Genomic DNA, 20959 nt, shown 5'->3' with positions numbered 1-20959 from the left:
CTGTCAAAACCATGTGACTCTGGAATACTCCTAATACATTAGTCAACTGCACATAGCCACCCTTGAGCAGAGGGCCTTAAGAATATGTACACCAGAGAGGAGTACACATTTACACCCCCACCTTCCCCCTCCCAAGGCCATTAAACTTGGAGGGAAGTCTCCACAGTGGTCGATGGGGCATCTCTGCCTCAGTAGCACTAGCTACATAGCCTGTGAGAGCATTATTCACGTATGACTGGCTGTTTGTGGGATGAGCAGAGGCTGAGCAGAGGCTGTGGCCGAGTGAGGAGTGTCAGCCGCGAGCCACAGGGACGGGAGAGGATGGAGCTCACATTAATTCACACCTTAAACAGTCAGCCCAGCCCAGCTCCTTCTATCTCTCTCTCTTTCCCGTCATTGACTTCCCACTTTAATGATATTACTATGCAATTTCATGTCTCTCCAGTTTTTCTGCTGTTCACCCTCCCAGCAGTCCCTGGAGTGTAGTGGGATCTATCTGTCGGGGTGGTTGCAAGCTTAGCATCTTGTCTCTGATTGACTTTGCTTAGTGAGAGGGGTGCGCTCCTCGCTCTTATAGCCACAGTAGGTAACAAGGCATTATACAAGATAGATATCAATCAAATGACGCTGGAGAGCTCTGCTGAGGTTGTGTAACCAAGCAGGGTTATCCATACAATCTGTCACAAATGATGATGGAGTGGAGTAATAAGAGACGTTTTCCCAGTATCGTCTTTACAGTGAATGATTGGCTCTGGTCAGCCTCAGAGCTTAGAGCTGACTATGCATGGCCATATATCTGGCCACCAGTTTTTTAAAATGACTGTCACATTAGCATTTAGGTTGCTATGTCAGTTAGCATTGGATATTTCACCTGAATTTTGCCAGCACTCTGTCTTGACATTCACATGTCATTAGGTGTGTACATTTGTGACAATTATGTTATAAAGATAACAACACTGAGAGGAGTAAAACAAAAAAAATCTAATCGGCAAACTGTAACAATTGCCATTTTGTCAAGAATTAGACAGTCAAACCCAAGGCTCCTATTGCCATGTTCTCACAAGCGATCTGTCAGGGGAAAGAGGAGGTGTAGCTTTTTCTCCCTTTCAACCCTATTGGCATTGATGGACATTTAATAAACGTGTTCTCTCTGCAAATAGAAACCCAGACCCAGACACTTGAATAGTTGCGCTCATGTGTCCCATTGTGTCTGACCGTGTCACTATATAGCTCCCCATTTTATCTTCCCTGGAATAGTGCTGAGCCTTTATGACACCCTCTCATTGTATGTTTAACCAAATCAGTGGCGTGTGTTCATGGATGCCAAGGGAAGCCGGGCTTCCCCCAAAAACATTGACCAAGAAAAAAACATCAAATAATGTATCTTTCATCTCTCTGTTTCATAATTTCCATTCAATTTGCAAGAGGCTGAATGTATCTCACTGGAGAAAGCGTCCGAGCCAGTGAAACATCGCCCCTCTGTCTCTGTATGTGTAGCCCATCTATCTGACGCTGTCTGGTCAAAAATAGTATGATATTGTTGCCGCACATATCATTGAATACAAGGGAAGCAAGTGAGCATTCTCCCTTGATAAAAATATCATAGAATAATAAGCAATGAGCTTTGAGCTGAACTGAGTGAGCTCAATTGTGAATGATCCAGGCACACCAACAACAAAAAAATGTGTCAAGGGAAGCCAGTTTGGATTTGGCTTCACACCAATCATATCAAAAGCCAAACGTCATTGACAGAAAAAAACTTGAATTGTTGCATCTCGTTGTGTAGTTGTCTTCCGTTGTCTAGCTAGCTAGATAAAATTGTCACTTTCATAAATTAGCCATGGACGGAGATAGAGATTTGGAATTGTGGTTTTACTTAACTCTCCGTACTGGCCAATGATTATAATGGCGATCTGATCCAACCCTAAGTTCATACATTGTGCCTCTGGCCTGAGAGGATGGAAGTTCAATATGTAGCTAGATGTTGTAGGCTAATGTTAGCTGGTAAATAGTTGCCCATGAAAATAAGTTAGGCTAGCAAGCATGCATTTTAGCCAGGTAGCTAGCCTAGTACAACAAAAACTAAGAGTGTGTATAGTATGACAGAGTCATAGGTTATTTCGGCAACATGAAAGAGAGGAGGATGGCATTGGCATTTCTCTACAAGCATTTCTCTACTTTTTCTACTTACGCACACACACACGTTTGTTTTACTATCCTTGTGGGGACCAAACAATTGATTCCCATTCAAAATCCTATTTTCCCAAACCCATAACCATTAACCTAACCCTAACCTTAACCCCACACTCTAACTCCTAACCCTAATCCTAAACCTAACCCCTAAACTTAAAATATACTTTTTCCTTGTGGGGACCGGCAAAATGTCTGCACTTCTCTTAATTTTCTTTGTTTTACTATCCTTATGAGGACATCTGATCCCCACAAGGATAGTAAAACCAAAACACACACAGAAATCAGTATCATGGACAGCCACATGATATTTAGCTTACCTTGATTGGACTAAATTGTTTTTAGAATCTTGGAGTTGTCACAGAGGAGGTGATTGATGATGTTGAAATGTTGAAGCTGAAATGTTTCTGGAATAGTGGAGGCAGCTCCTGTTTTCTTTGCGACTTGTGGTAACTCTTTGGTGTTCTAAATCAATAGTTGTCTAGTAGTCCAAAAATGTCAGAAACCTTAACTTGATTGACCATGCTGTAGGTCATATAACTGATTGTTACATGCAATATGCTCTGTGGACTCCACCGGACAGATGTTGCTTTCCGGTTTTGTGATGAAACACAAAGGTGTGGTTGGATTTATTCGGCCACTGTGTCTTCTTATAGTCTCGGTCGTAGACCTATATATAACGGTGTCAAGGCATATGAACAAAATGGTTATAAAGCTAACAATGCAATTATCACAACACATAGGTTGTAATATGGCTTTTTTTCCTGGCTTGGCTTCCCTAGTGATTTTATCGCTACTGAACAAAACCCATCAGCTGATAGCGGTCTGCTCTGATATCAAAAAGAGACGAGATAAATTACATTCTGAGTAGGGGGCATAACATGCAGTAAGGTTGGGGTAAATTCGGAATTCCTGAATTTAATTCAATTCAACCTATTAATTGAAATTTTTATTTTAATTGGCCACAAGAACAGGATGCAGAAATTGAATTGAATTTGAATTAAAGGAAGTAGAATTCAATTCAAACCAATTTAAATAAATTCCGCTGAGACATGAAAGATACAGTATGTATCACATTCCTGTGAAAAATATTTTGCCAAAAGCATATGCCACCTCTTACTGAATAGAGATTCCATTTTAAATATCAGTTTGATTATAACTCGAAGATGTCAAACAGTATTTTGTTTGTTTTTTCATCATGAGATGTTAGGTTGTTCCATTCTGCTTCATCCTTCCATTCTGGAGTGTTTGATCTAATGCATTCTGGGATATGATTTTTTTATATTTAATAACATGTAAGTGAATTATGAATTATTATCCTACAAAATAATCTTAGAATGCTTCCACACAACTGTAATTATTTAAAACTATTTTTAGGAGGACAAGTTTCAAAAATGACATGCTTCAAGAAGATTAAACAAGGTATTGGCAACCATATATTATGTCAAAATAAACATTCATAGTGATGTACAGTACCCGTCAAAAGTTCTGACACACCTACTCATTCAAGGGTTTTTCTTTATTTTTACTATTTTCTACATTGTAGAATAATAGTGAAGACATCAAGACTATGAATAACACATATGGAATCATGTAGTAACCAAAAAAGTGTTAAACAAATTACATTTACATTTACATTTAAGTCATTTAGCAGACGCTCTTATCCAGAGCGACTTACAAATTGGTGCATTCACCTTATGACATCCAGTGGAACAGCCACTTCAAATCTAAATGTATTTTATATTTGACATTCTTCAAGTAGCCACCCTTTGCATTGGTGACAGCTTTGCACACTCTTGGCATTCTTTCAACCAGCTTCACCTGGAATGCTTTTCCAACAGTCGTGAAGAAGATCCCACATATGCTGAGCACTTGTTGGCTGCTCTTTCTTCACTCTGTGGTCCAACTCATCCCAAACCATCTCAATTGGGTTGAGGTCGGGTGATTGTGGAGGCCAGGTCATCTGATGAAACACTCCATCACTCTCCTTCTTGGTTAAATAGCCCTTACACAGCCTGGAGGTGTGTTGGGTCATTGACCTGTTGAAAAACAAATGATAGTCCCACTAAGTGCAAACCAGATGGGATGGTGTATCGCTGCAGGATGCTGTGGTAGCCATGCTGTTTAAGTGAATTCTATATAAATCACTGACACTGTCACCAGCACAGCACCCCCATACCATCACACATCCTCCATGCTTCATGGTGGGAACCATACATGCAGAGATAATCCGTTCACCTACTCTGCGTCTCACAAAGACATGGTGGTTGGAACCAAAAATCTCAAATTTGGACTCATCAGACCAAAGGACAGATTTCCACCAGTCTAATGTCCATTGCTTGTGTTTCTTGGCCCAAGCAAGTCTCTTCTTATTATTGGTGTCCTTTAGTAGAGGTTTTTTTGCAGTCTCTTCATTAAAACAGTTGATGTTGAGATGTGTCTGTTACTTGAACTCTGTGAAGCATTTATTTGGGCTGCAATTTCTGAGGCTGGTAACTCTAATTATCTTATCCTCCGCAGCAGAGGTAACTATGGGTCTTCCTTTCCTATGGCGGACCTCATGAGAGCCTGTTTCATCATAGCGCTTGATGGTTTTTGCGACTGCACTTGAAGAAACTTTCAAAGTTCTTGACATTTTCCACATTGACTGACCTTCATGTCTTAAAGTAATGATGGACTATCATTTCTCTTTGCTTATTTGAGCTGTTCTTGCCATAATATGGACTTGGTCTTTTTCCAACTAGGGATATCTTCTGAATACCCACCCTACCTTGTCACAACACAACCGATTGGCTCAAACACATTAAGAAAGAAAGAAATTCCATAAATTCACTTTTAACAAGGCACACCTGTTAGGTGACTACCTCCTGAAGCTGGTTGAGAGAATGCCAAGAGTGTGCAAAGCTGTCATCAAGGCAAAGGGTGGCTACTTTGAAGAATCTCAAATAGAATATATATTTAGATTTGTTTAACAATTTTTTGGTTACTACATGATTCCATATGTGTTATTTCATAGTTTTGATTTCTTCACTATTATTCTACAATGTAGAAAATAGTAAAAATAAAGAACAACCCTTGAATGAGTAGGTGTGTCCAAATGTTTGACTGGTACTGAATGGAGTAAATGATCTATCTGAATTTAAATTATTTTAATTTTTATTCAATTTGACTTAATTTAATTCAAATTCAATTCAAATTCTGCTTCCTATGGGGTGTGGCCAATCCAAATTCAATTCAAATTCAAGAATCGAATTGGAATTAAAGACCAAGTCGCAACTCAATTCAGAATTGACCCCAACACTGCAATGCAGGTATCGAATTCGCTCTGGATGAAGACTGCACTGCCGGCACTTTTTACAGGAATCTATGGCTGCCTGTCCAGGGATCATTTGCCATGGTTAATTTAGTTGGCGCTCAGAGTGGATATTTCAACCGAGTACTCACAGCACCCCCAAGAGGGAGACAAGCACCGTACAGCATCAGAACAAAGGGGCTCCTTATTCCTCTCATCATTCCGCTCTCGTGCTCCTGTAGCTATCTTTCTTGTCTCTGCTCACACTCACACTGGAGACGAGGAACACTGTCTATCTAATTCCTCAGTGAAACAACAGCAACACACCACATGCATGCAGAGACTTGAATAGAGAATGTGTAGTGAGGGAAGCCCTGCACGTGTTTATTTTCTTTGAGTGGCTGCAGAAGTCAGGGGGTCTGCAGACTGCAGATGTGTGAATTACAGTACCTACCGACTGAAGGCTGAGCTGACAGTGACAGTTGGTGCACATTCTCTAGGTACAGGTAGACAAGCCTTCGCAGTTCCCTCACTGTACCCTCTGGCTGGCTGAATCTCATTAACTCTGGTAATCACACTGGTTTTTGTTCTGGGTTAGTGTGTTTTTACTTCCACGTGTCCATTTATTCGTTGAATTCTGCATTTGAAAAACATGGAAGATATTAGAATTTTGCACAACAATTGGAATAACCTTTTACAGTATTTTAAGCTTGGGATTTCCCTTAACACTGCATAATGTAATGGTTGCTTTTAGTATGTGTTTTGTAGCGATTTCATTCACACTAACAGTAGTGCATGTGTGCTGTTTTCCAGAGCCGACCATTATAACCACGCCACCGTCCACCCTGGACGTGACTGTAGGAGAGAGCATCGTGCTGCCGTGTCAGGTGACTCATGACCCGTCTCTAGAGCTCAAGTTCACCTGGTTCTTCAACGAGCAGCTGATCCACTTTGGCAACCACGGCGGATACTTTGAAAAAGTGGGCGGTGTAAGTGCATAAGCCTCCAAATAGTCCCTCCCGATTCCCTCCCGGGGCCATCAAGCCGGCCATTTATAATCAAAGTGTCATGTCTGAGAAATGGTGCCATATTACCTCGCTTTTACACCATGCTTGTCAGGAGCACTGCAATGCATAACGAATAGGAAGAAACACACATCTTTACTACACCATGTTGCAGATTGCTTATATTTTATTTATGCCACTGCTCTCTCATGAAAATATGTCATTAAAGAGACATTGATTTTTCAACCCCTTCAGAAATTACATTGAGAAAGGTCAAGGGGTGAAGCTGGTGATACATTGCAGCATCGATACCGTGGTTCCCTTCCTTTGGTATAAGTGAGGTCATATTAAGTAGGGTATCCGCAGTGCAGAGAACGTTTGGAGCATGTGTGTTTAGGTGTGGTGAAAATGTGCTGCACATAGTTTATTTTAAAATCACATTTACATATTCCCCATCCTTCCCTAAAACCTACCCAGCTCAAAGCTCAGATCATATGCCCCGTTTTGCATAGGTTTCCTCTTTCATTTACACTTTACGTTAACTACAAAACACTTAAAAGCTACTTTTTCATCTCCCCTGTCTGAAGAAGAGTGATGATAATCATTGTTCCAGAAGTGATTAGTAGGGGCATGTACATTACACTCTCTGGTCAGGTTGTCATGTTTTTCATTATTTTAATCGTAATCGTTTTCCTTTTACATGATAAATGACACCACCTGGAGTTACATACATTTGTAAGCTGTTTTTGCCACATCCAATTTAGCTTTTGCCACATCCAATTTATGACTGGTCCTGATTCCACTCAGTACTGGGCTGATTAAATGATGGTGTGAAAGTGGGAACTGCAATTAGAAATGGAATGGAAATAACTTGAGAACTTTACCTTTAAGCTTTGCTTGATCATAGAAATAATGAGGCCACTCTTCCACAGCTAAAATCAGCATGTGTATGAATACATTTGTGTAATAATTATAATTAAACGTAAGTGCTATGCCCGTCTCACATGTACAGGTATGCCGATAACCCTTTTATAACATGGAAACAGATCACAGTTAAAATCCTAGAATTATAATACAATAATAGGCATACAAAGACCCTTAATAGTTTTTTTTTAAATATACTATTTCTGCTCACATATTATTATTTCTGCTCAAGTCATCATATTTAATTTGTTTTAATTACACGTTGGTAAAATGTTACTACAGTATATTAATCGTTGTGCTTGTGTATGTGTGTGTGTGCATGTGTGTGTGTGCGTGCGCGCATGTGTGTCTGCATGTGTCCGTCCGTCCGTGCGTGTGTGTGTGTCTGCGCGTGTCCGTCCGTCCGTGCGTGTGTGTGTGTCTGCGCGTGTCCGTCCGTGCGTGTGTGCGTGCATGTTCTTGTTTGTGTTGCATGTTAGCAGCATTCCGCTGGGGACATCATGATTCGGAACATCCAGCTGAGACATGCAGGGAAGTACACCTGTGCAGTGCAGACCAAGGTGGACAGCATCTCCATCGCAGCAGACCTGGTGGTCAGAGGTACTTCTCTCTGTCTATACAGGACAAGCAATTTTTCATGAAAGATACCTTTATTTTGACAACCATTTATTGTTATTTAATAATAATGTAATACATGCTTATTTAGTATGATAAAGTATCATGCAATGTCAACACTTTCACAAATTCAATATAGGTTACCTTTGTAGTAGGCATTTGTCGATCTTGAAAACCTTGTAAACTCCACAGAACTGATCCTATGTTGGAAAGTCATTCTCATGTCCTTGAAAGGTCATTGAAAAATAATGGTAATAGAAAATGCAATTTGATAGGGAACAATCCCACCCACTCACTTGATTGGTTATCCATGGCAACAACAAAGCATTATTTAAGTTAGCTGTGCAGATTTGAAGGGGTCCCATCTGTGTCTTTAAGACTGAATGAGATGGATGCTAGTTAGTAGTCTGTGTTTATTCTCCATCATCCTGGACATGCCTCTAATTAAGATGTGAAGGCATTGTACTCTGTGAGATCAGTTGAAAAGATGGTCAGATAGAGACGTATTTCTCTCTCCTTTAATCTAATTAGACAGAAAAGCTCCCTGAGGTTTCACACCAAACTGATTTCACCAGCTGTACTCCTAGTGCTGAAGGCAGACAGTGATAAGGACACCACTGCTCTGCTCTGCCTTTTTTATACTTCTCTCTCTTTCGCTCTCCCTTTCTCTCTCTCTCTCTCTCTCGCTGTCTCTCCCTCTCTATCTCCCTTCCTGCCTGGTTGTGCACCGTATCTGCAGGTCCCCCAGGCCCACCCACCAGCATCCATGTAGAAGAAATCAGTGACACCACAGCCTCTCTCTCCTGGAGGCCCGGGCCTGATAATCACAGTCCAGTTACAACATACACCATCCAGGCCAGGACACCATTCTCCCTGGGCTGGCAGGCTGTGACCACAGGTAGGCACTTCAACCAGCTATTGCCTCATCAAAGCGTTATATAGGGGTCTGATCTCCATTTTCTCTTCTCCGTATGAGAGTATGGGCCTATGAGTGATTTTACTTCAATTCCAAATGGCTCTCGATTGTTCAGTGACAGGGTTCACTGCAGATTTACTTGACAGTAGGTGTTGTTGAAATGTGGATCCATTTCCAGAGGTCTGACTTACAGTGAATGGTGCTGTTTGAAAGCATAGAAAAGAGCCCCATACGAAAGTTTGGATGGCGGTTCTAGAGCTGTAGTTATGCATGTTTGGTACTGTTCCAATTATTTTGGGGAGGAGCCTGTTAGTTTGGGGAATAAATACATATTTCATATATATATATATTGATACTGCATCTTTAAATGTGTGTCACTGTACAAGGCAACATCACTAGTGCCCAGAGTTTTTCTGACCAAACAGGGACAACCTTACCAAACCTGACCAAACAGGGACACTGAGTGAGGTCTACCCTTAAGGTGTGTGTTTTGTCTTGTGCGTGTGTGAGTGAGTACACCATGTGTCCTTCTGTGTAATTAGCCCCCTGCACCTGTGGAGTGTGCTCAGTGGGCCTGTCAGCCTAGAGGACACTCTCCTGCTACCTGCTTCATTCTGAGGGGAGGGGGCTGTTTTGTTTTGTGCCAGTTCCTGAGATGGTGGGGGGCCGCCGCCTGACAGCTACAGTAATAGACCTGAGCCCCTGGGTGGAATATGAGTTCAGAGTCCTGGCAAGCAACGCCATTGGGACCGGGGAGCCAAGCAAACCATCCAAACAAGCAAGGACTAAGGAAACATGTATGTACGGTATTCATTGGATCTCTTCAATTCTGCATGTTTGTAGTTTTTCTTATGTGCTTGCTATTAGTTTGTCTGGTATGGTGGGAAAAAGCTATTTCAATGTCAAAGAATCTCATCCGAATGTGTTGTTATCGTGTTATCTTTGATGGCTGGGGTCGACTGAGTTGAGCAGGATTACGATTACCCTCTGTTCCCCCAGCTCCGAAGGTCACACCAGCTAATGTAAGCGGAGGTGGAGGCAGTCGCTCAGAATTAGTGATCACTTGGGAGGTAAGCAAGCCGCTCACTCCAATACTCCCTCACCCATGGAGGGGAAGCCAGAAGTCATTATTCTCTAAGGAGTCAGGCCGTTGTTTCATTAATAACAGCAGACAGGCTTATTGTATGGCATTTCATTTTTAAGAACAGAGAGGCAATAACTGCTGCTGTCTCCCTGGGGGAGAGAAAAATGCCTTTGAGGTTTTAATAAGCTAATTAAACAGAATGATTCTTCACACAGTCACAGGCAACTTTTTCAAAGATTGCGCTTTCCTATCTTTTTCAGTCTTACAGTTCTTCTCAATCCTGTACAAGCGTTTTTTTTTTTTAAACAATGTTGCAGATTTTCAAAACAAAGTTCAAAGACACAGAACTCTGTGGCCTTTTGCAAAACAGTAAATGCTTTTTCAAAAATGGAGTTGCCTTCTCAAAACATAAATACATTCATCAAAACTAAATGATACTGTCAAAATTGTAAATACGTTCATCAAAAGAACATAAATGCCTGCAAAAACATTAATGCAGCCATACTGATGTCTTGAAGTCAAGCAGACAAAACAGAAAGGAGATCAATACATTTTCTTTGCAGTCACTAGATAATGATGATCAAAATTGGAAGTACAACTATCCAAAAGTGCAGAATTATGGGCAATTACTCTCCATGTATGCATATTTCATCAAACAATTTCATACACATCAAATCAAATGTTATTCCTGGTTAAAAAAAATAAAATAAAAAATACATGAGTGCCGGTTGCGTTCATCGGTATCATCACAATACAATTCCATGTATTCAATACATAGACTGGTTTGCTCATAGTTTTGTTCTCTTTCCATCGGTGCACAAAAAAACAATCCACAATAGAAACAAGGAAAGGTGAATACAATGGAATACAATGGTGGAGATGACTTAAGAGGAACCCAAAGTTACTTAGAAGTAACCCAACTTAATTCTCTGGATCTCTGCATGTCCACAATATTGTAGAAATATATCTCAGTCAGGGCTCAACTTATTGTTGAGAGTTAGAATAATAGAATACTACACAAGGTGCAATTAAAACAGTCGGTGTGCATCAGCAGTCAACAAATTCGCCCAAGTTAGATTGGTAGATTAGTCTAGAGGCCAGCTATCTAAACTTGTAGTAAGCATGTTCGAATTACCGACCATGGGTGGGGCCCATTGATCATCAGTCATCATATTAAAAACTGCAGACATTTGCCTCCACCCTATGGCAAAATGTTTAGAATTGCAGTAAATTAGCTGTAAAACTGCACATTTTTCTCTGTACCCCATGGCAAACTGTGCAGAATTGCATGAAATTAGTTATAAAATGGCAAAATCTCTCCACCCCATGGCAAAATGTATAGAATTGCAGCAAACTTGCTTTAAAATGGCAACATTTTCTCTACTCCCCATGGCAAAATGTGCAGAATAACAGAAAAAAATGTTTTCTCTCAGATGTAACGAGGGAGGCAGACCCACGAGCCACTGCGGCCCATCATGACGAGTTCCATTTTTTGGTGGCCCCCACCCCCATCAAAGTTGCCTTCCCTGGCCTAGATCTTTCCCTATATTGTAATGTACATGGTATAACACTGATGGGGTGATTTAGAATTTTGTGCAGTAGTATTTACTGATTGTGTATTATATTTAATGTTTTGCAAAAGGTGGGCTAAGATATGCAAGTCAGGTACTAAGGCAAGAAAATGATTGGAAGTTCTGTAAATGTATTTGAGCATTTGAGCTATATATACGTTTCAACACAGATTCAAAAATTGCTTGTACGCGATTGAGAAAATATGTGATTAGCCCTGCTTGAAAATCATCCACTGCTGTGAATGTTTTGCTGATTGACTAGTGAATGTTAATGAGTTCAATTACAGTCTAACTTCGCCTTAACAAAGTTTCAATACAGCCTTGATTGAAGTTACTTCAGACTAGAAGTACAATGGACTAAATGATTTCAATGTGTAGCTACACAATGATGTGAAAATGTAAGCTGTCTGTCTACATACTACTTTTCCAAAGCAGTGGCGGTCGGTGCCATTTAAGATGAGGGAGGACGATTCATTTTCTTATTTCTATTACAGTATATTGGATGACTGTCATTCATATTCCATTCACCCAACTCAATATAACATCGATAGGTTTAGGCTACTACATGATAACAACATTTTCCCTATACCCCATCATGAGGTTGCTAGCTACAACCTAGCCTATGAATGAAAGTCTGCAATGTAGGTCAAGAGAAAATTGGAGAAATCAAATCTCTTGCCTGCATCTAGCTGATATAGGGTGTAATCATTAGTCCAACAATTGCAAACAGAGTTTCTATTGGAAAAATCCAGCTTTGTTTATCCCTGATTCATTCCAATTGCTTCTGTTTAAGAAATGGTTTTCAACAGAATCGGTGGAGTGAATACAACCCTAATCACACTCAAACACAGTTCACTTTCATAGCAGCCACATACAAACAGCATGAATGATCCCTTTGATCATAGTATTCCTTCTCGTATCTACGCGCTCTCCTCCTTTCACCTTTTCCCTTCGCTTGTGGACTTTAGTGTACAACACATCAGCATTCTGTGACCAGGCGAAAAAAACTTTCCTAGCCAAACCTTCATATCATAACCGCTAACTGCTATACACGCCTACATCAATGTCACCACATAAACATCATAGTCAGCATAGCTACTAGAACTAACTAGAACATGCAGTACAGTGTACAGTCAGCAGCAAGCAGTTTAGCAGTTACACCGGTGGGCCCTGGTGGCAATAAATTAATACAAACAAAAGCTTACCTTGACTTGGAAGAGTTCCAGTGTTGGATAGCCATAGCCATAGCCAACTAGCTAGCATAGCAGCCCTCTCTGTTTAAGCCGGGTGTTTGAGTAGGCTAAACTACCTAGCTGCATTCTCTAGCTAAGTAAGTTAAAGTGAAAAAGAATACAACAAAATATATCTCTCTCTCTCTCGCTTGCTTCTCCTTTATTTTTGAAGAAATGAATTTGTTCAAAACTGTTCAATTACTGTCTTTCGCTCTCTTTGAGTCAACTACTCACCGCGTTTTATGCAGTGCTAGCTAGCTGTAGCTTTCCGTACTAGATTCATTACTCTGATCCTTTGATTGGGTGGACAACATGTCAGTTCATGCTGCAAGAGCTCTGATAGTTTGGCGGACGTCGTCTGGAAATGTCATAATTACTGTGTAAGTCTATGGAAGGGGGTGAGAACCACAAGCCTCCTAGGTATTGTATTGAAGTCAATGTACCCAGAGGAGGACGGAAACTAGCTGTTCTCCAGCTACACCATGATGCTAACCTACAGAGTGCTGCTGAGGCTACTGTAGACCTTCATTGCCAAACATAGTGTTTTAATCATTTATTTGGTGACATATGAATATATTTAGTATAGTTTTATTTAAAGAGGATAACTTTTTTAATGTTTCACTATTTACATTTTTATGAAATTCACTGAGGAGGATGGTCCTCCCCTTCCTCCTCTGAGAAGCCTCCACTGTTCCCAACTATTATAAAATAGTGCCCTTTATATAACCATGCCCTTTATATAACCATGCATCTTTGGGGAGTGTTGACTTGCACAATAAAAGTCAGTCCCCATAAATATATGAAATATGATGTGCTTTCAGTCTTAACAATAGCTAGGTGGCGGTATCATGCTGAGGGCGCTTTATTATTGATGGACGTGGGTGTTCACTACTTGTGCACCAGTTTCAATGTGTGTGTGTATGTGTGTGCATGCGTGAATGTGTATGTTTTCTTCTAGCCTGTTCCTGAGGAGCTGCAGAACGGGGGGGGGTTTGGCTATGTGGTGGCCTTTAGACCGTACGGTGCCACTGGCTGGATGCAGGCCGCAGTGCCCTCATCAGAAGCCTCCAAATATGTCTTTAAGAACGAGAGCATCCAGCCCTTCTCCCCCTTCCAAGTGAAGGTTGGAGTGTACAACAACGAAGGGGAAGGCCCTTTCGGACCCGTCATCACCATCTACTCTGCAGAGGAAGGTTGGTAAAAAATTAAGTCATGTCAGAGGAGCGGCAGTGCTTCCCGGGCATCAGTTCACACATAGCGTTTAAAAGCCAATGGAGAGGCGTCTCTGGATAGTTTATTCCCGGTCAATACAGTGATCTTGCTGCCCATGCTCTCCTATCTGCAGATGGTTGGTTCCCACTGCTGCTGGTTCTGGTTCTCTCTGTACTTCTGATGAAAGAGATGGACCCACTTTAAGAGTCATCAAATCCTGCCATTACTTTTAAACTCATTCAAATGATTTTTACATTTCACCCAGAGCCTGGCAGAGCGCCCACCAGGATCCGAGCCAAGAGTCTGTCTGCATCTGAGATTGAGGTTTCATGGAAAGCCCTGCCTTGGAACACCAGCAAGAGAAGAGTCCTAGGCTATGAGGTTAGTCAAGTTTTTTCCTGTTTCCCTCTACCTATTTGTGTGTCAAAGTGTTTACTTGCATGAGTAAAGGCATGTGTGTGTCTGTGTGTGTAGTCGTGAGCATGTGCATGTGTGTGTGCATGTGTGTAGCAACTAATGCTGTACGATCTTGTTCCGTTCTATTATTGATGAGTGTTGCTAGCTCATGCACATTGGGCATCTCAGATGTAATAGGTTGTTATGTGTAATGGTCCAGCCAGGTCCCCTGTCTGTTGAGTTGTGTTTCTCTTGTTGCTGTGCTAAGTGCTGTTACTAACTACACTGATTAGTCTAACAGTCTAGTGATGCAATGCACCAGGGGACAGAATGTTTAGCCTATAATCCACACTGTACTGTAGGCTAAAAGTGTGGCTTTGAGCTCAGTTAGTTGATTCCAATCCTTAGTCAGCTCACTATTGACATTCAGTATTGGAAAAAAATTATATTTTCATCCATGGGATGCATAAAGTACTGGAATTATGAATTGTTGACCATAAAGTAAACAGGGAAGTGGGGCCTGAGCAAACGGTTCCTATGAGGGAAGACAAATTATATGTGTGCTGTCAACCGTGCCAGCTATTTCAGCCTGGACACTCGGGTGACAAAGAAAATCTGTTATCATTCAACTTGACAGCTGGGACATTTTACACATTGTGATTTCTCTTTGACCACGCCATTTAAACACTCCCTCACTTCGAGAGCTAAGTAACCAGAACCAAGGCACCTTATTCATGGAAAGACGAGAATATATGAGGTGACACCATACAATGAAATGCTGTTTTTATACCAATTCACTGCAGTTCCAGTTTACAGTTCGTGAACAGTGTCTACCAAAAAACAGGTTTTTACAATGTTCTCACAAATTAGTGTCTGCATTAATGTCCCTGGTTATCCTCTTTCTATCTGGTCTCAGTTGAGGTACTGGGAGAAGAGAGAGAAGGAGGAGGCAGCCAGTGTGCAGAGAACGGTAGGCAACCAGACATCAGCCATTATCCGAGGGGTGAGAGGAAGCAACACCTACTACGTCACAGTGAGAGCATACAATACGGCCGGGGCTGGGCTTCCTAGTGTTACTGTCAATGTCACCACCAAGAAACCACGTAAGCATCTACCCTGCTTTTGGTTCGAGCGGTTGTTTCAATTGACTTATTGGAGATCATGTGATCCTCATCCTCATGTATTTGTGTCCCTCAGCGCCCAGCCAGCCCCCGGCGAAAGTCATGTGGAACACATTGAATTCCAAGATAATCCTGAACTGGGAGCAGGTCAAAGCCCTGGAGAACGAGTCAGAGGTCACTGGCTACAAAGTAAGGAAGCACTGACTACATGGATTTAGTTAGAAATAGTGGCCGTTGTCATGGTTTCTCCCGGGTGAACTTCTACCTGTGTGGTCCATCCCTAGGTGCTCTACAAGCATAACCGACATAGCCGTCCTAGTGTCATGGAAACCAACACAACGTCGGTGGAGCTCTCCCTGCCTATGGACGAGGAGTACTTCATCCAGATCAAACCATTTGGGGAGGGAGGAGAGGGGAGCAGTAGCAGACAGATCACAATCCCCAGAATACCAGGTCAGTCTCTAGTGGACTGCTTCCTCATACTTCATTGATCTCAATGGCGTTGCTATAGCTATTGCCAGTACTGCTTTATTGTCTTGACTACGGACTGGAGTTTTTCTGGCCCTAGTCATGTCTTCAAAAGGAACAGATAAAGTAAGGATTATCTATAAAAATGAATAGTGCCAGGATTTAAACCCAGACTAAATTACTTTATATATTCAGAATTGCGTGTAAATATGCCCAAGGTTTGATCATCAAAGCATTTAATAGCACAAAAGCCTTCAACAACGAATTGCCAACCAGGCTGCTTGTCATTTTCTGTATAAACAGACAGACTATCAAAGCCCATTCCTTTTCATGTTTTTCAGGTCCCAATGCAATTGGCTCGGCGACCAAGGTCTCTACTTTATCAGCCCTCAGTACAATAGCACTGTCGTTCACAGCGCGGACATCGTTATGACAAACCGCTACCAGCGGACATTGCATCTGATGTGGAGGCAACTTGACAACGGAACAGGAACACCAACCACCCAGTCTGGTGTAACTAGATTCATTCATTTAGATTTTAGAGGCAGGAGGATGAGCAACATTGGAAAACCAAGCCACTGAGATGAGAGGGAGAGAAAGGGCCTCGCTTCAGCACCCCGTCCACCGGCGAGAACAGGAAATCGACCGATGTCTTGACTCTGTTGTTACCAAAGCAGCTTTCATTAAAAAAAAGAAAAATGTCTTATATGCATCTTTTGTATGACATGTCTAGCTTTTATAGATTTCTTTTGAAACCAATTCATAATTGGTCTGGGCTTTTTATAAAAGGCAAGGTTGAGGTGAGTTCAGTGCATGGTGCGTACTTACATACAGATCTGACAGTTTTAGAATTTGATAAGTTTTCAGTTTGTTGGAAAGAGCGCTTTTGTCGTCTGAAGTGAATAGCATTTTTTGGGGTGAAAGAAAACAACCTGTTACTGTGGTTTCATGTCAAACAAAGACCATATTTCAGTCTTCTTCGAAATGTATGAATTTTTACCACCATCTAGACAGATATGTTGAGTATATTGCTTTATAACTATTTTTTTAATACTCCATAAAACATTGCACTGACGCCTGATGAAAAATGAGACTTGATAGAAATGTGACAAACTATGTTATAGGACGAGAGGGACTTTATTGTCCCTTGCTGGTTTGGAGTCCCATCTTCCAAAGGTTGCTCTGCCTTGGCCATTTAATTGCGCTGGCTATCTGTCTCATCCGCTCATCATCCTACTCATCCTCTCAGTTACATTAGACGTGTGTCAACTCTAAAGCTATTCTATTCTTTGCCTTGTGTGTGCCTCATCATATCTTCGAAATCCTCAGGTCCTTAAAGAGCCTTAACTTATCTATCAACAACTATTATAAACATAGATGTATGTTGTTATGCAGCTGCTGTATGATGTGTAGCTACACTCTGCATTAATAGACAGGTTATTACCATCCCGTGTATAATCCTACAGTCATTCTTAGGGCCAGGAGTTTTTTCCTGGTCAGGTTATGTGGTCGGCAAAATCTCCTTGTCCTTGTCATATATTATAGTTAGGGCCAGGGGGTTTTCTGACCATGTGACCTGACCTGGAAAAGCTCTTTATGAAGGAGAAGTGTGTTTCAACAGTGTAGTGCTGTTCAGCATGGTTTAAAGGTAAGGTGGAAAGCCTGGGACATTTTAGTAGGTCCACTGACTGCTTCCCTACTAAAAGATAAATGCTGCTGACAAGTTTTCCTTTCCCATAGTCTTCTGATGCCATGTGATACTGGTACAGTACAGTACAGTACAATACAGTCCCATACATATGTAGCTTGTAATCCAGTGAAAAAGTAAAAAGTGCAGGTAGTTTGTAGTACTTTCGAGGGGAAGTTTAGGCAGACTAATGGGTCTGACTCAGAATCATGCATCGAGAAATGTGTAATATACTTTTTTCTACACTTCAGATCATTTATATCAAATAAAAACCTTTCTAAAGAGCTGATTAACCTGGTTTTTATGTAATAACACAAATGTTTCATACAGTAGCTAAATGTCGTTCAGCATGACTGTATTTGCCCTTCTTTTCTGTCCATTTGCTAACTGACTGAATGGCTTGCGACCATGCAAAGAGATAGCAGGTTTGTGTATCTGTACCCATACAAGTCAAACCACTTTTATGTCTGTGCTTCTGTCTCAAACAGGTTCTCCTGTAGGCCTACACACTTTGGGATTTACCGGTACTACCATCCATTTACTCCATGTGAAGTTCTGTTTTTTGCTGTTGTTGGTTGTTTATACTGTGTTAATGAATAAAGTTTATTGATTTATATTAAGTGAGTGAAATTCAATGTACTTATTTCTTAATGCTTATTACTTGTAATCAGAATTAATTATCTTGAAATTCATATTACATCCAGTAGGCAGTGCTGCAAGCTAAAATTCATGTTCAGGGAGCAAGTGTGTATGGGACCTGATTCAGACTTAAGAAATGTATGCCTTTCCTACACACGCCTTTCCTTCTCAGTAGTTGGATTCAGGCTTACCTTATGTAGGTGCATAACAGGCTCTACAGGCGTGGTTCCCTTGCGCCAGCTGAATAAATGTAATTCAACCACTGAAAGTTTGTGGAGTTTTCACTCAATACAATTTTCAGTACATTTATCTAAAGCAATCGCTTCAAATTTAACATGTGATGCTGGTACAGTACGGTACAATAATTATACTTTTCTTGACAAACTCACTAGAATATATGGACAGAACAGTTCAGAATATTTGGGATCAATGAAATGAAAGAAAGCTATGCATATTTGTCTCCTTTTCAGTACCAATTAGTAGATTTTAAAATATTCTGATCTTGTGTATTATTTATGGTTAGGAAAGCATTTATGAATAATATATTTTTTTAAATGGTTTGGAAAGCCTTTATGGTGAATCAAAAATACCATGGTTTGATACATCCTTAAAAAGTTGTAATATTCAACTGTTCAAGACATGAAATATTGGAAGATAGGGGTGGAACTGTAGTCCTACAAAACTACCCTTTGTGTAGTAATACCCTCAGAGTATTGTTACACAACACGGGCATAGGGCTGTTATGGTGATCATATTACAGCCACACCAGCTGTCAAGAGTCATGACCACAATCAAATTCCACGTGACTGTTTAGTCATGGTAACTACGCTTCTCCAAGCTCTGATGCTGCTGATGGTCATTAGTAGCCTACCAGACTTGTTAACTGCATGGTAGTCAGCACTCTATTGTCCCTCTAATCACTCTGACGTCAATGCAAATGTATTCGAAAATCTAATCAAACACTTCATGAGAGCCCATGAGCTCATGTTGCGCAACATTTCTATAGGCTAGGCAACTGCATGATAAAACAGAGTTTTGATGGCCTCTATTAAAAAGAGGAGGATCCCATCAGCTTTCTATAGGCTAGGCCTACTATATTTATTTCTCAACTTCCTAATATTAGGCACATTGCTTCTCTTTACAACAGGAGTATAGCCTACCTGGCTGACATAAAAATTAACCACGGGAAAAGCATAGATGACATGTCTTTTTCCCCCTGCCCCTGTTTTGAGACAGGTGCATGATAATGGTCCATTCTAAATCAAAACGAATTTCACCCATATTGTTTAGTGTTTGTAAAGACAAGACTAAATCAAGAATAGTCTGATGGGTGACAATGTTAGCCTATCACTTGTGAATTATATATTATCACTTGTGAATTATGCCTAACTTGGGGGCAGTAAGGCAAGAAACAGCGCCTGCTGTACCAGTGACTTGCTCAATTCGGAAGTGGTCAGATGACCCGGATGCTATGCTAAAGGACTGTTTTGCTAACACAGACTGGAATATGTTCTGGGATTAATCCAATGGCATTGAGGAGTATGTGAATGCACCAATTTGTAAGTCGCTCTGGATAAGAGCGTCTGCTAAATGACTTAAATGTAATGTAAATGAGTATACCACCTCAGTCACCTGCTTCATCAATAAGTCACCGGCTTCATCAAACAGTGACCGTACGTACATATTCCAACAAGAAGCCATGGATTTACATGCAACATCCGCACCGACCTAAAGGCTATAGCTTCCGCTTTCAAGGAGTGGGACACTAATCTGGTTGCTAATAAGAAATCCCGCTATGCCCTCAGACGAACAATCAAACAGCCAAAGTGTCAATACAGTACAAAGGTTGAATCCTACCACGCCGGCTCTGATGCTCATTGGATATGGCAGGGCTTGAAAACTATTATGGACTACAAAGGGAAACTCAGCCATGAGCTGCCCGTGACACGAGCCTACCAGACAAGCTAAATGCCTTCTATTCTTGCTTTGAGGGAAGCAACACTGAAGCATGCATGAGAGCACCAGCTGCTCCGGGTGACTGTGTGATCACGCTCTCCGTAGCCAATGTGAGCAAGACCTTTAAACAGGTCAACATTCCCAAACCTGCGGGACCTGATGGATTACCAGGACGTGTACACAAAGCATGCGTGGACTAACTGGCAAGTATCTTCACTGTCATTTTCAACCTCTCCCTGACCGAGTCTGTAATACCAAGATGTTTCCGACCACCATAGTCCCTGTGCCCAAGAAAGCGAAGGTAACCTGCCTAAATGATTTCCTCCCTGTAGCACTCACGTTGGTAGCCATGATGTGCTTTGAAAAGCTGGTCATGGCTCACATCAACACCATCATACCAGAAACCCTAGACCCACTCCAATTCGCATACCACCCCAACAGATCCACAGATGCCGCAATCTAAAGCATGCCACATTGCCCTTAGCTGGACAAAAGGAACACCTATGCGAGAATGCTGTTAACTGACTACACCTCAGCATTCAACACCATAGTACCAACAAAGCTCATTAATAGGCTAAGGACCCTGGGACTAAACAATTCCCTTTGCAACTGGATCCTGGACTTCCTGATGGGCCGCCCCCAGGTGGTAAGA

The 20959-nt window shown here is 41.3% G+C and overlaps 1 protein-coding gene across 3 annotated transcripts in view; it reads left to right on the top strand.

Annotated features, from left to right (window-relative positions):
- The window catches only part of LOC129815003 (contactin-4-like), a 174038-nt gene extending 155706 nt beyond the window's left edge, over positions 1-18332 (top strand). For 2 of the 3 annotated variants that reach the window (XM_055868236.1, XM_055868237.1), the window contains exons 13-23: positions 6296-6471; positions 7890-8010; positions 8765-8923; positions 9589-9738; positions 9941-10011; positions 13787-14021; positions 14306-14421; positions 15353-15539; positions 15634-15746; positions 15842-16010; positions 16367-18332. In XM_055868236.1, coding sequence (XP_055724211.1) covers positions 6296-6471; positions 7890-8010; positions 8765-8923; positions 9589-9738; positions 9941-10011; positions 13787-14021; positions 14306-14421; positions 15353-15539; positions 15634-15746; positions 15842-16010; positions 16367-16458 — 1589 coding nt within the window. In that variant the 3' untranslated portion in view covers positions 16459-18332. The remainder of the gene's footprint in view (positions 1-6295; positions 6472-7889; positions 8011-8764; positions 8924-9588; positions 9739-9940; positions 10012-13786; positions 14022-14305; positions 14422-15352; positions 15540-15633; positions 15747-15841; positions 16011-16366) is intronic. The other variant, XM_055868238.1, reaches the window with a different exon arrangement.
- Positions 18333-20959: the final 2627 nt, after the last annotated feature.

The sequence above is a fragment of the Salvelinus fontinalis genome, chromosome 18, assembly GCF_029448725.1.
Source record: "Salvelinus fontinalis isolate EN_2023a chromosome 18, ASM2944872v1, whole genome shotgun sequence".
NCBI classification, from domain to species: Eukaryota; Metazoa; Chordata; class Actinopteri; order Salmoniformes; family Salmonidae; genus Salvelinus; species Salvelinus fontinalis.
This window is presented reverse-complemented; position numbering and strand designations above follow the sequence as displayed.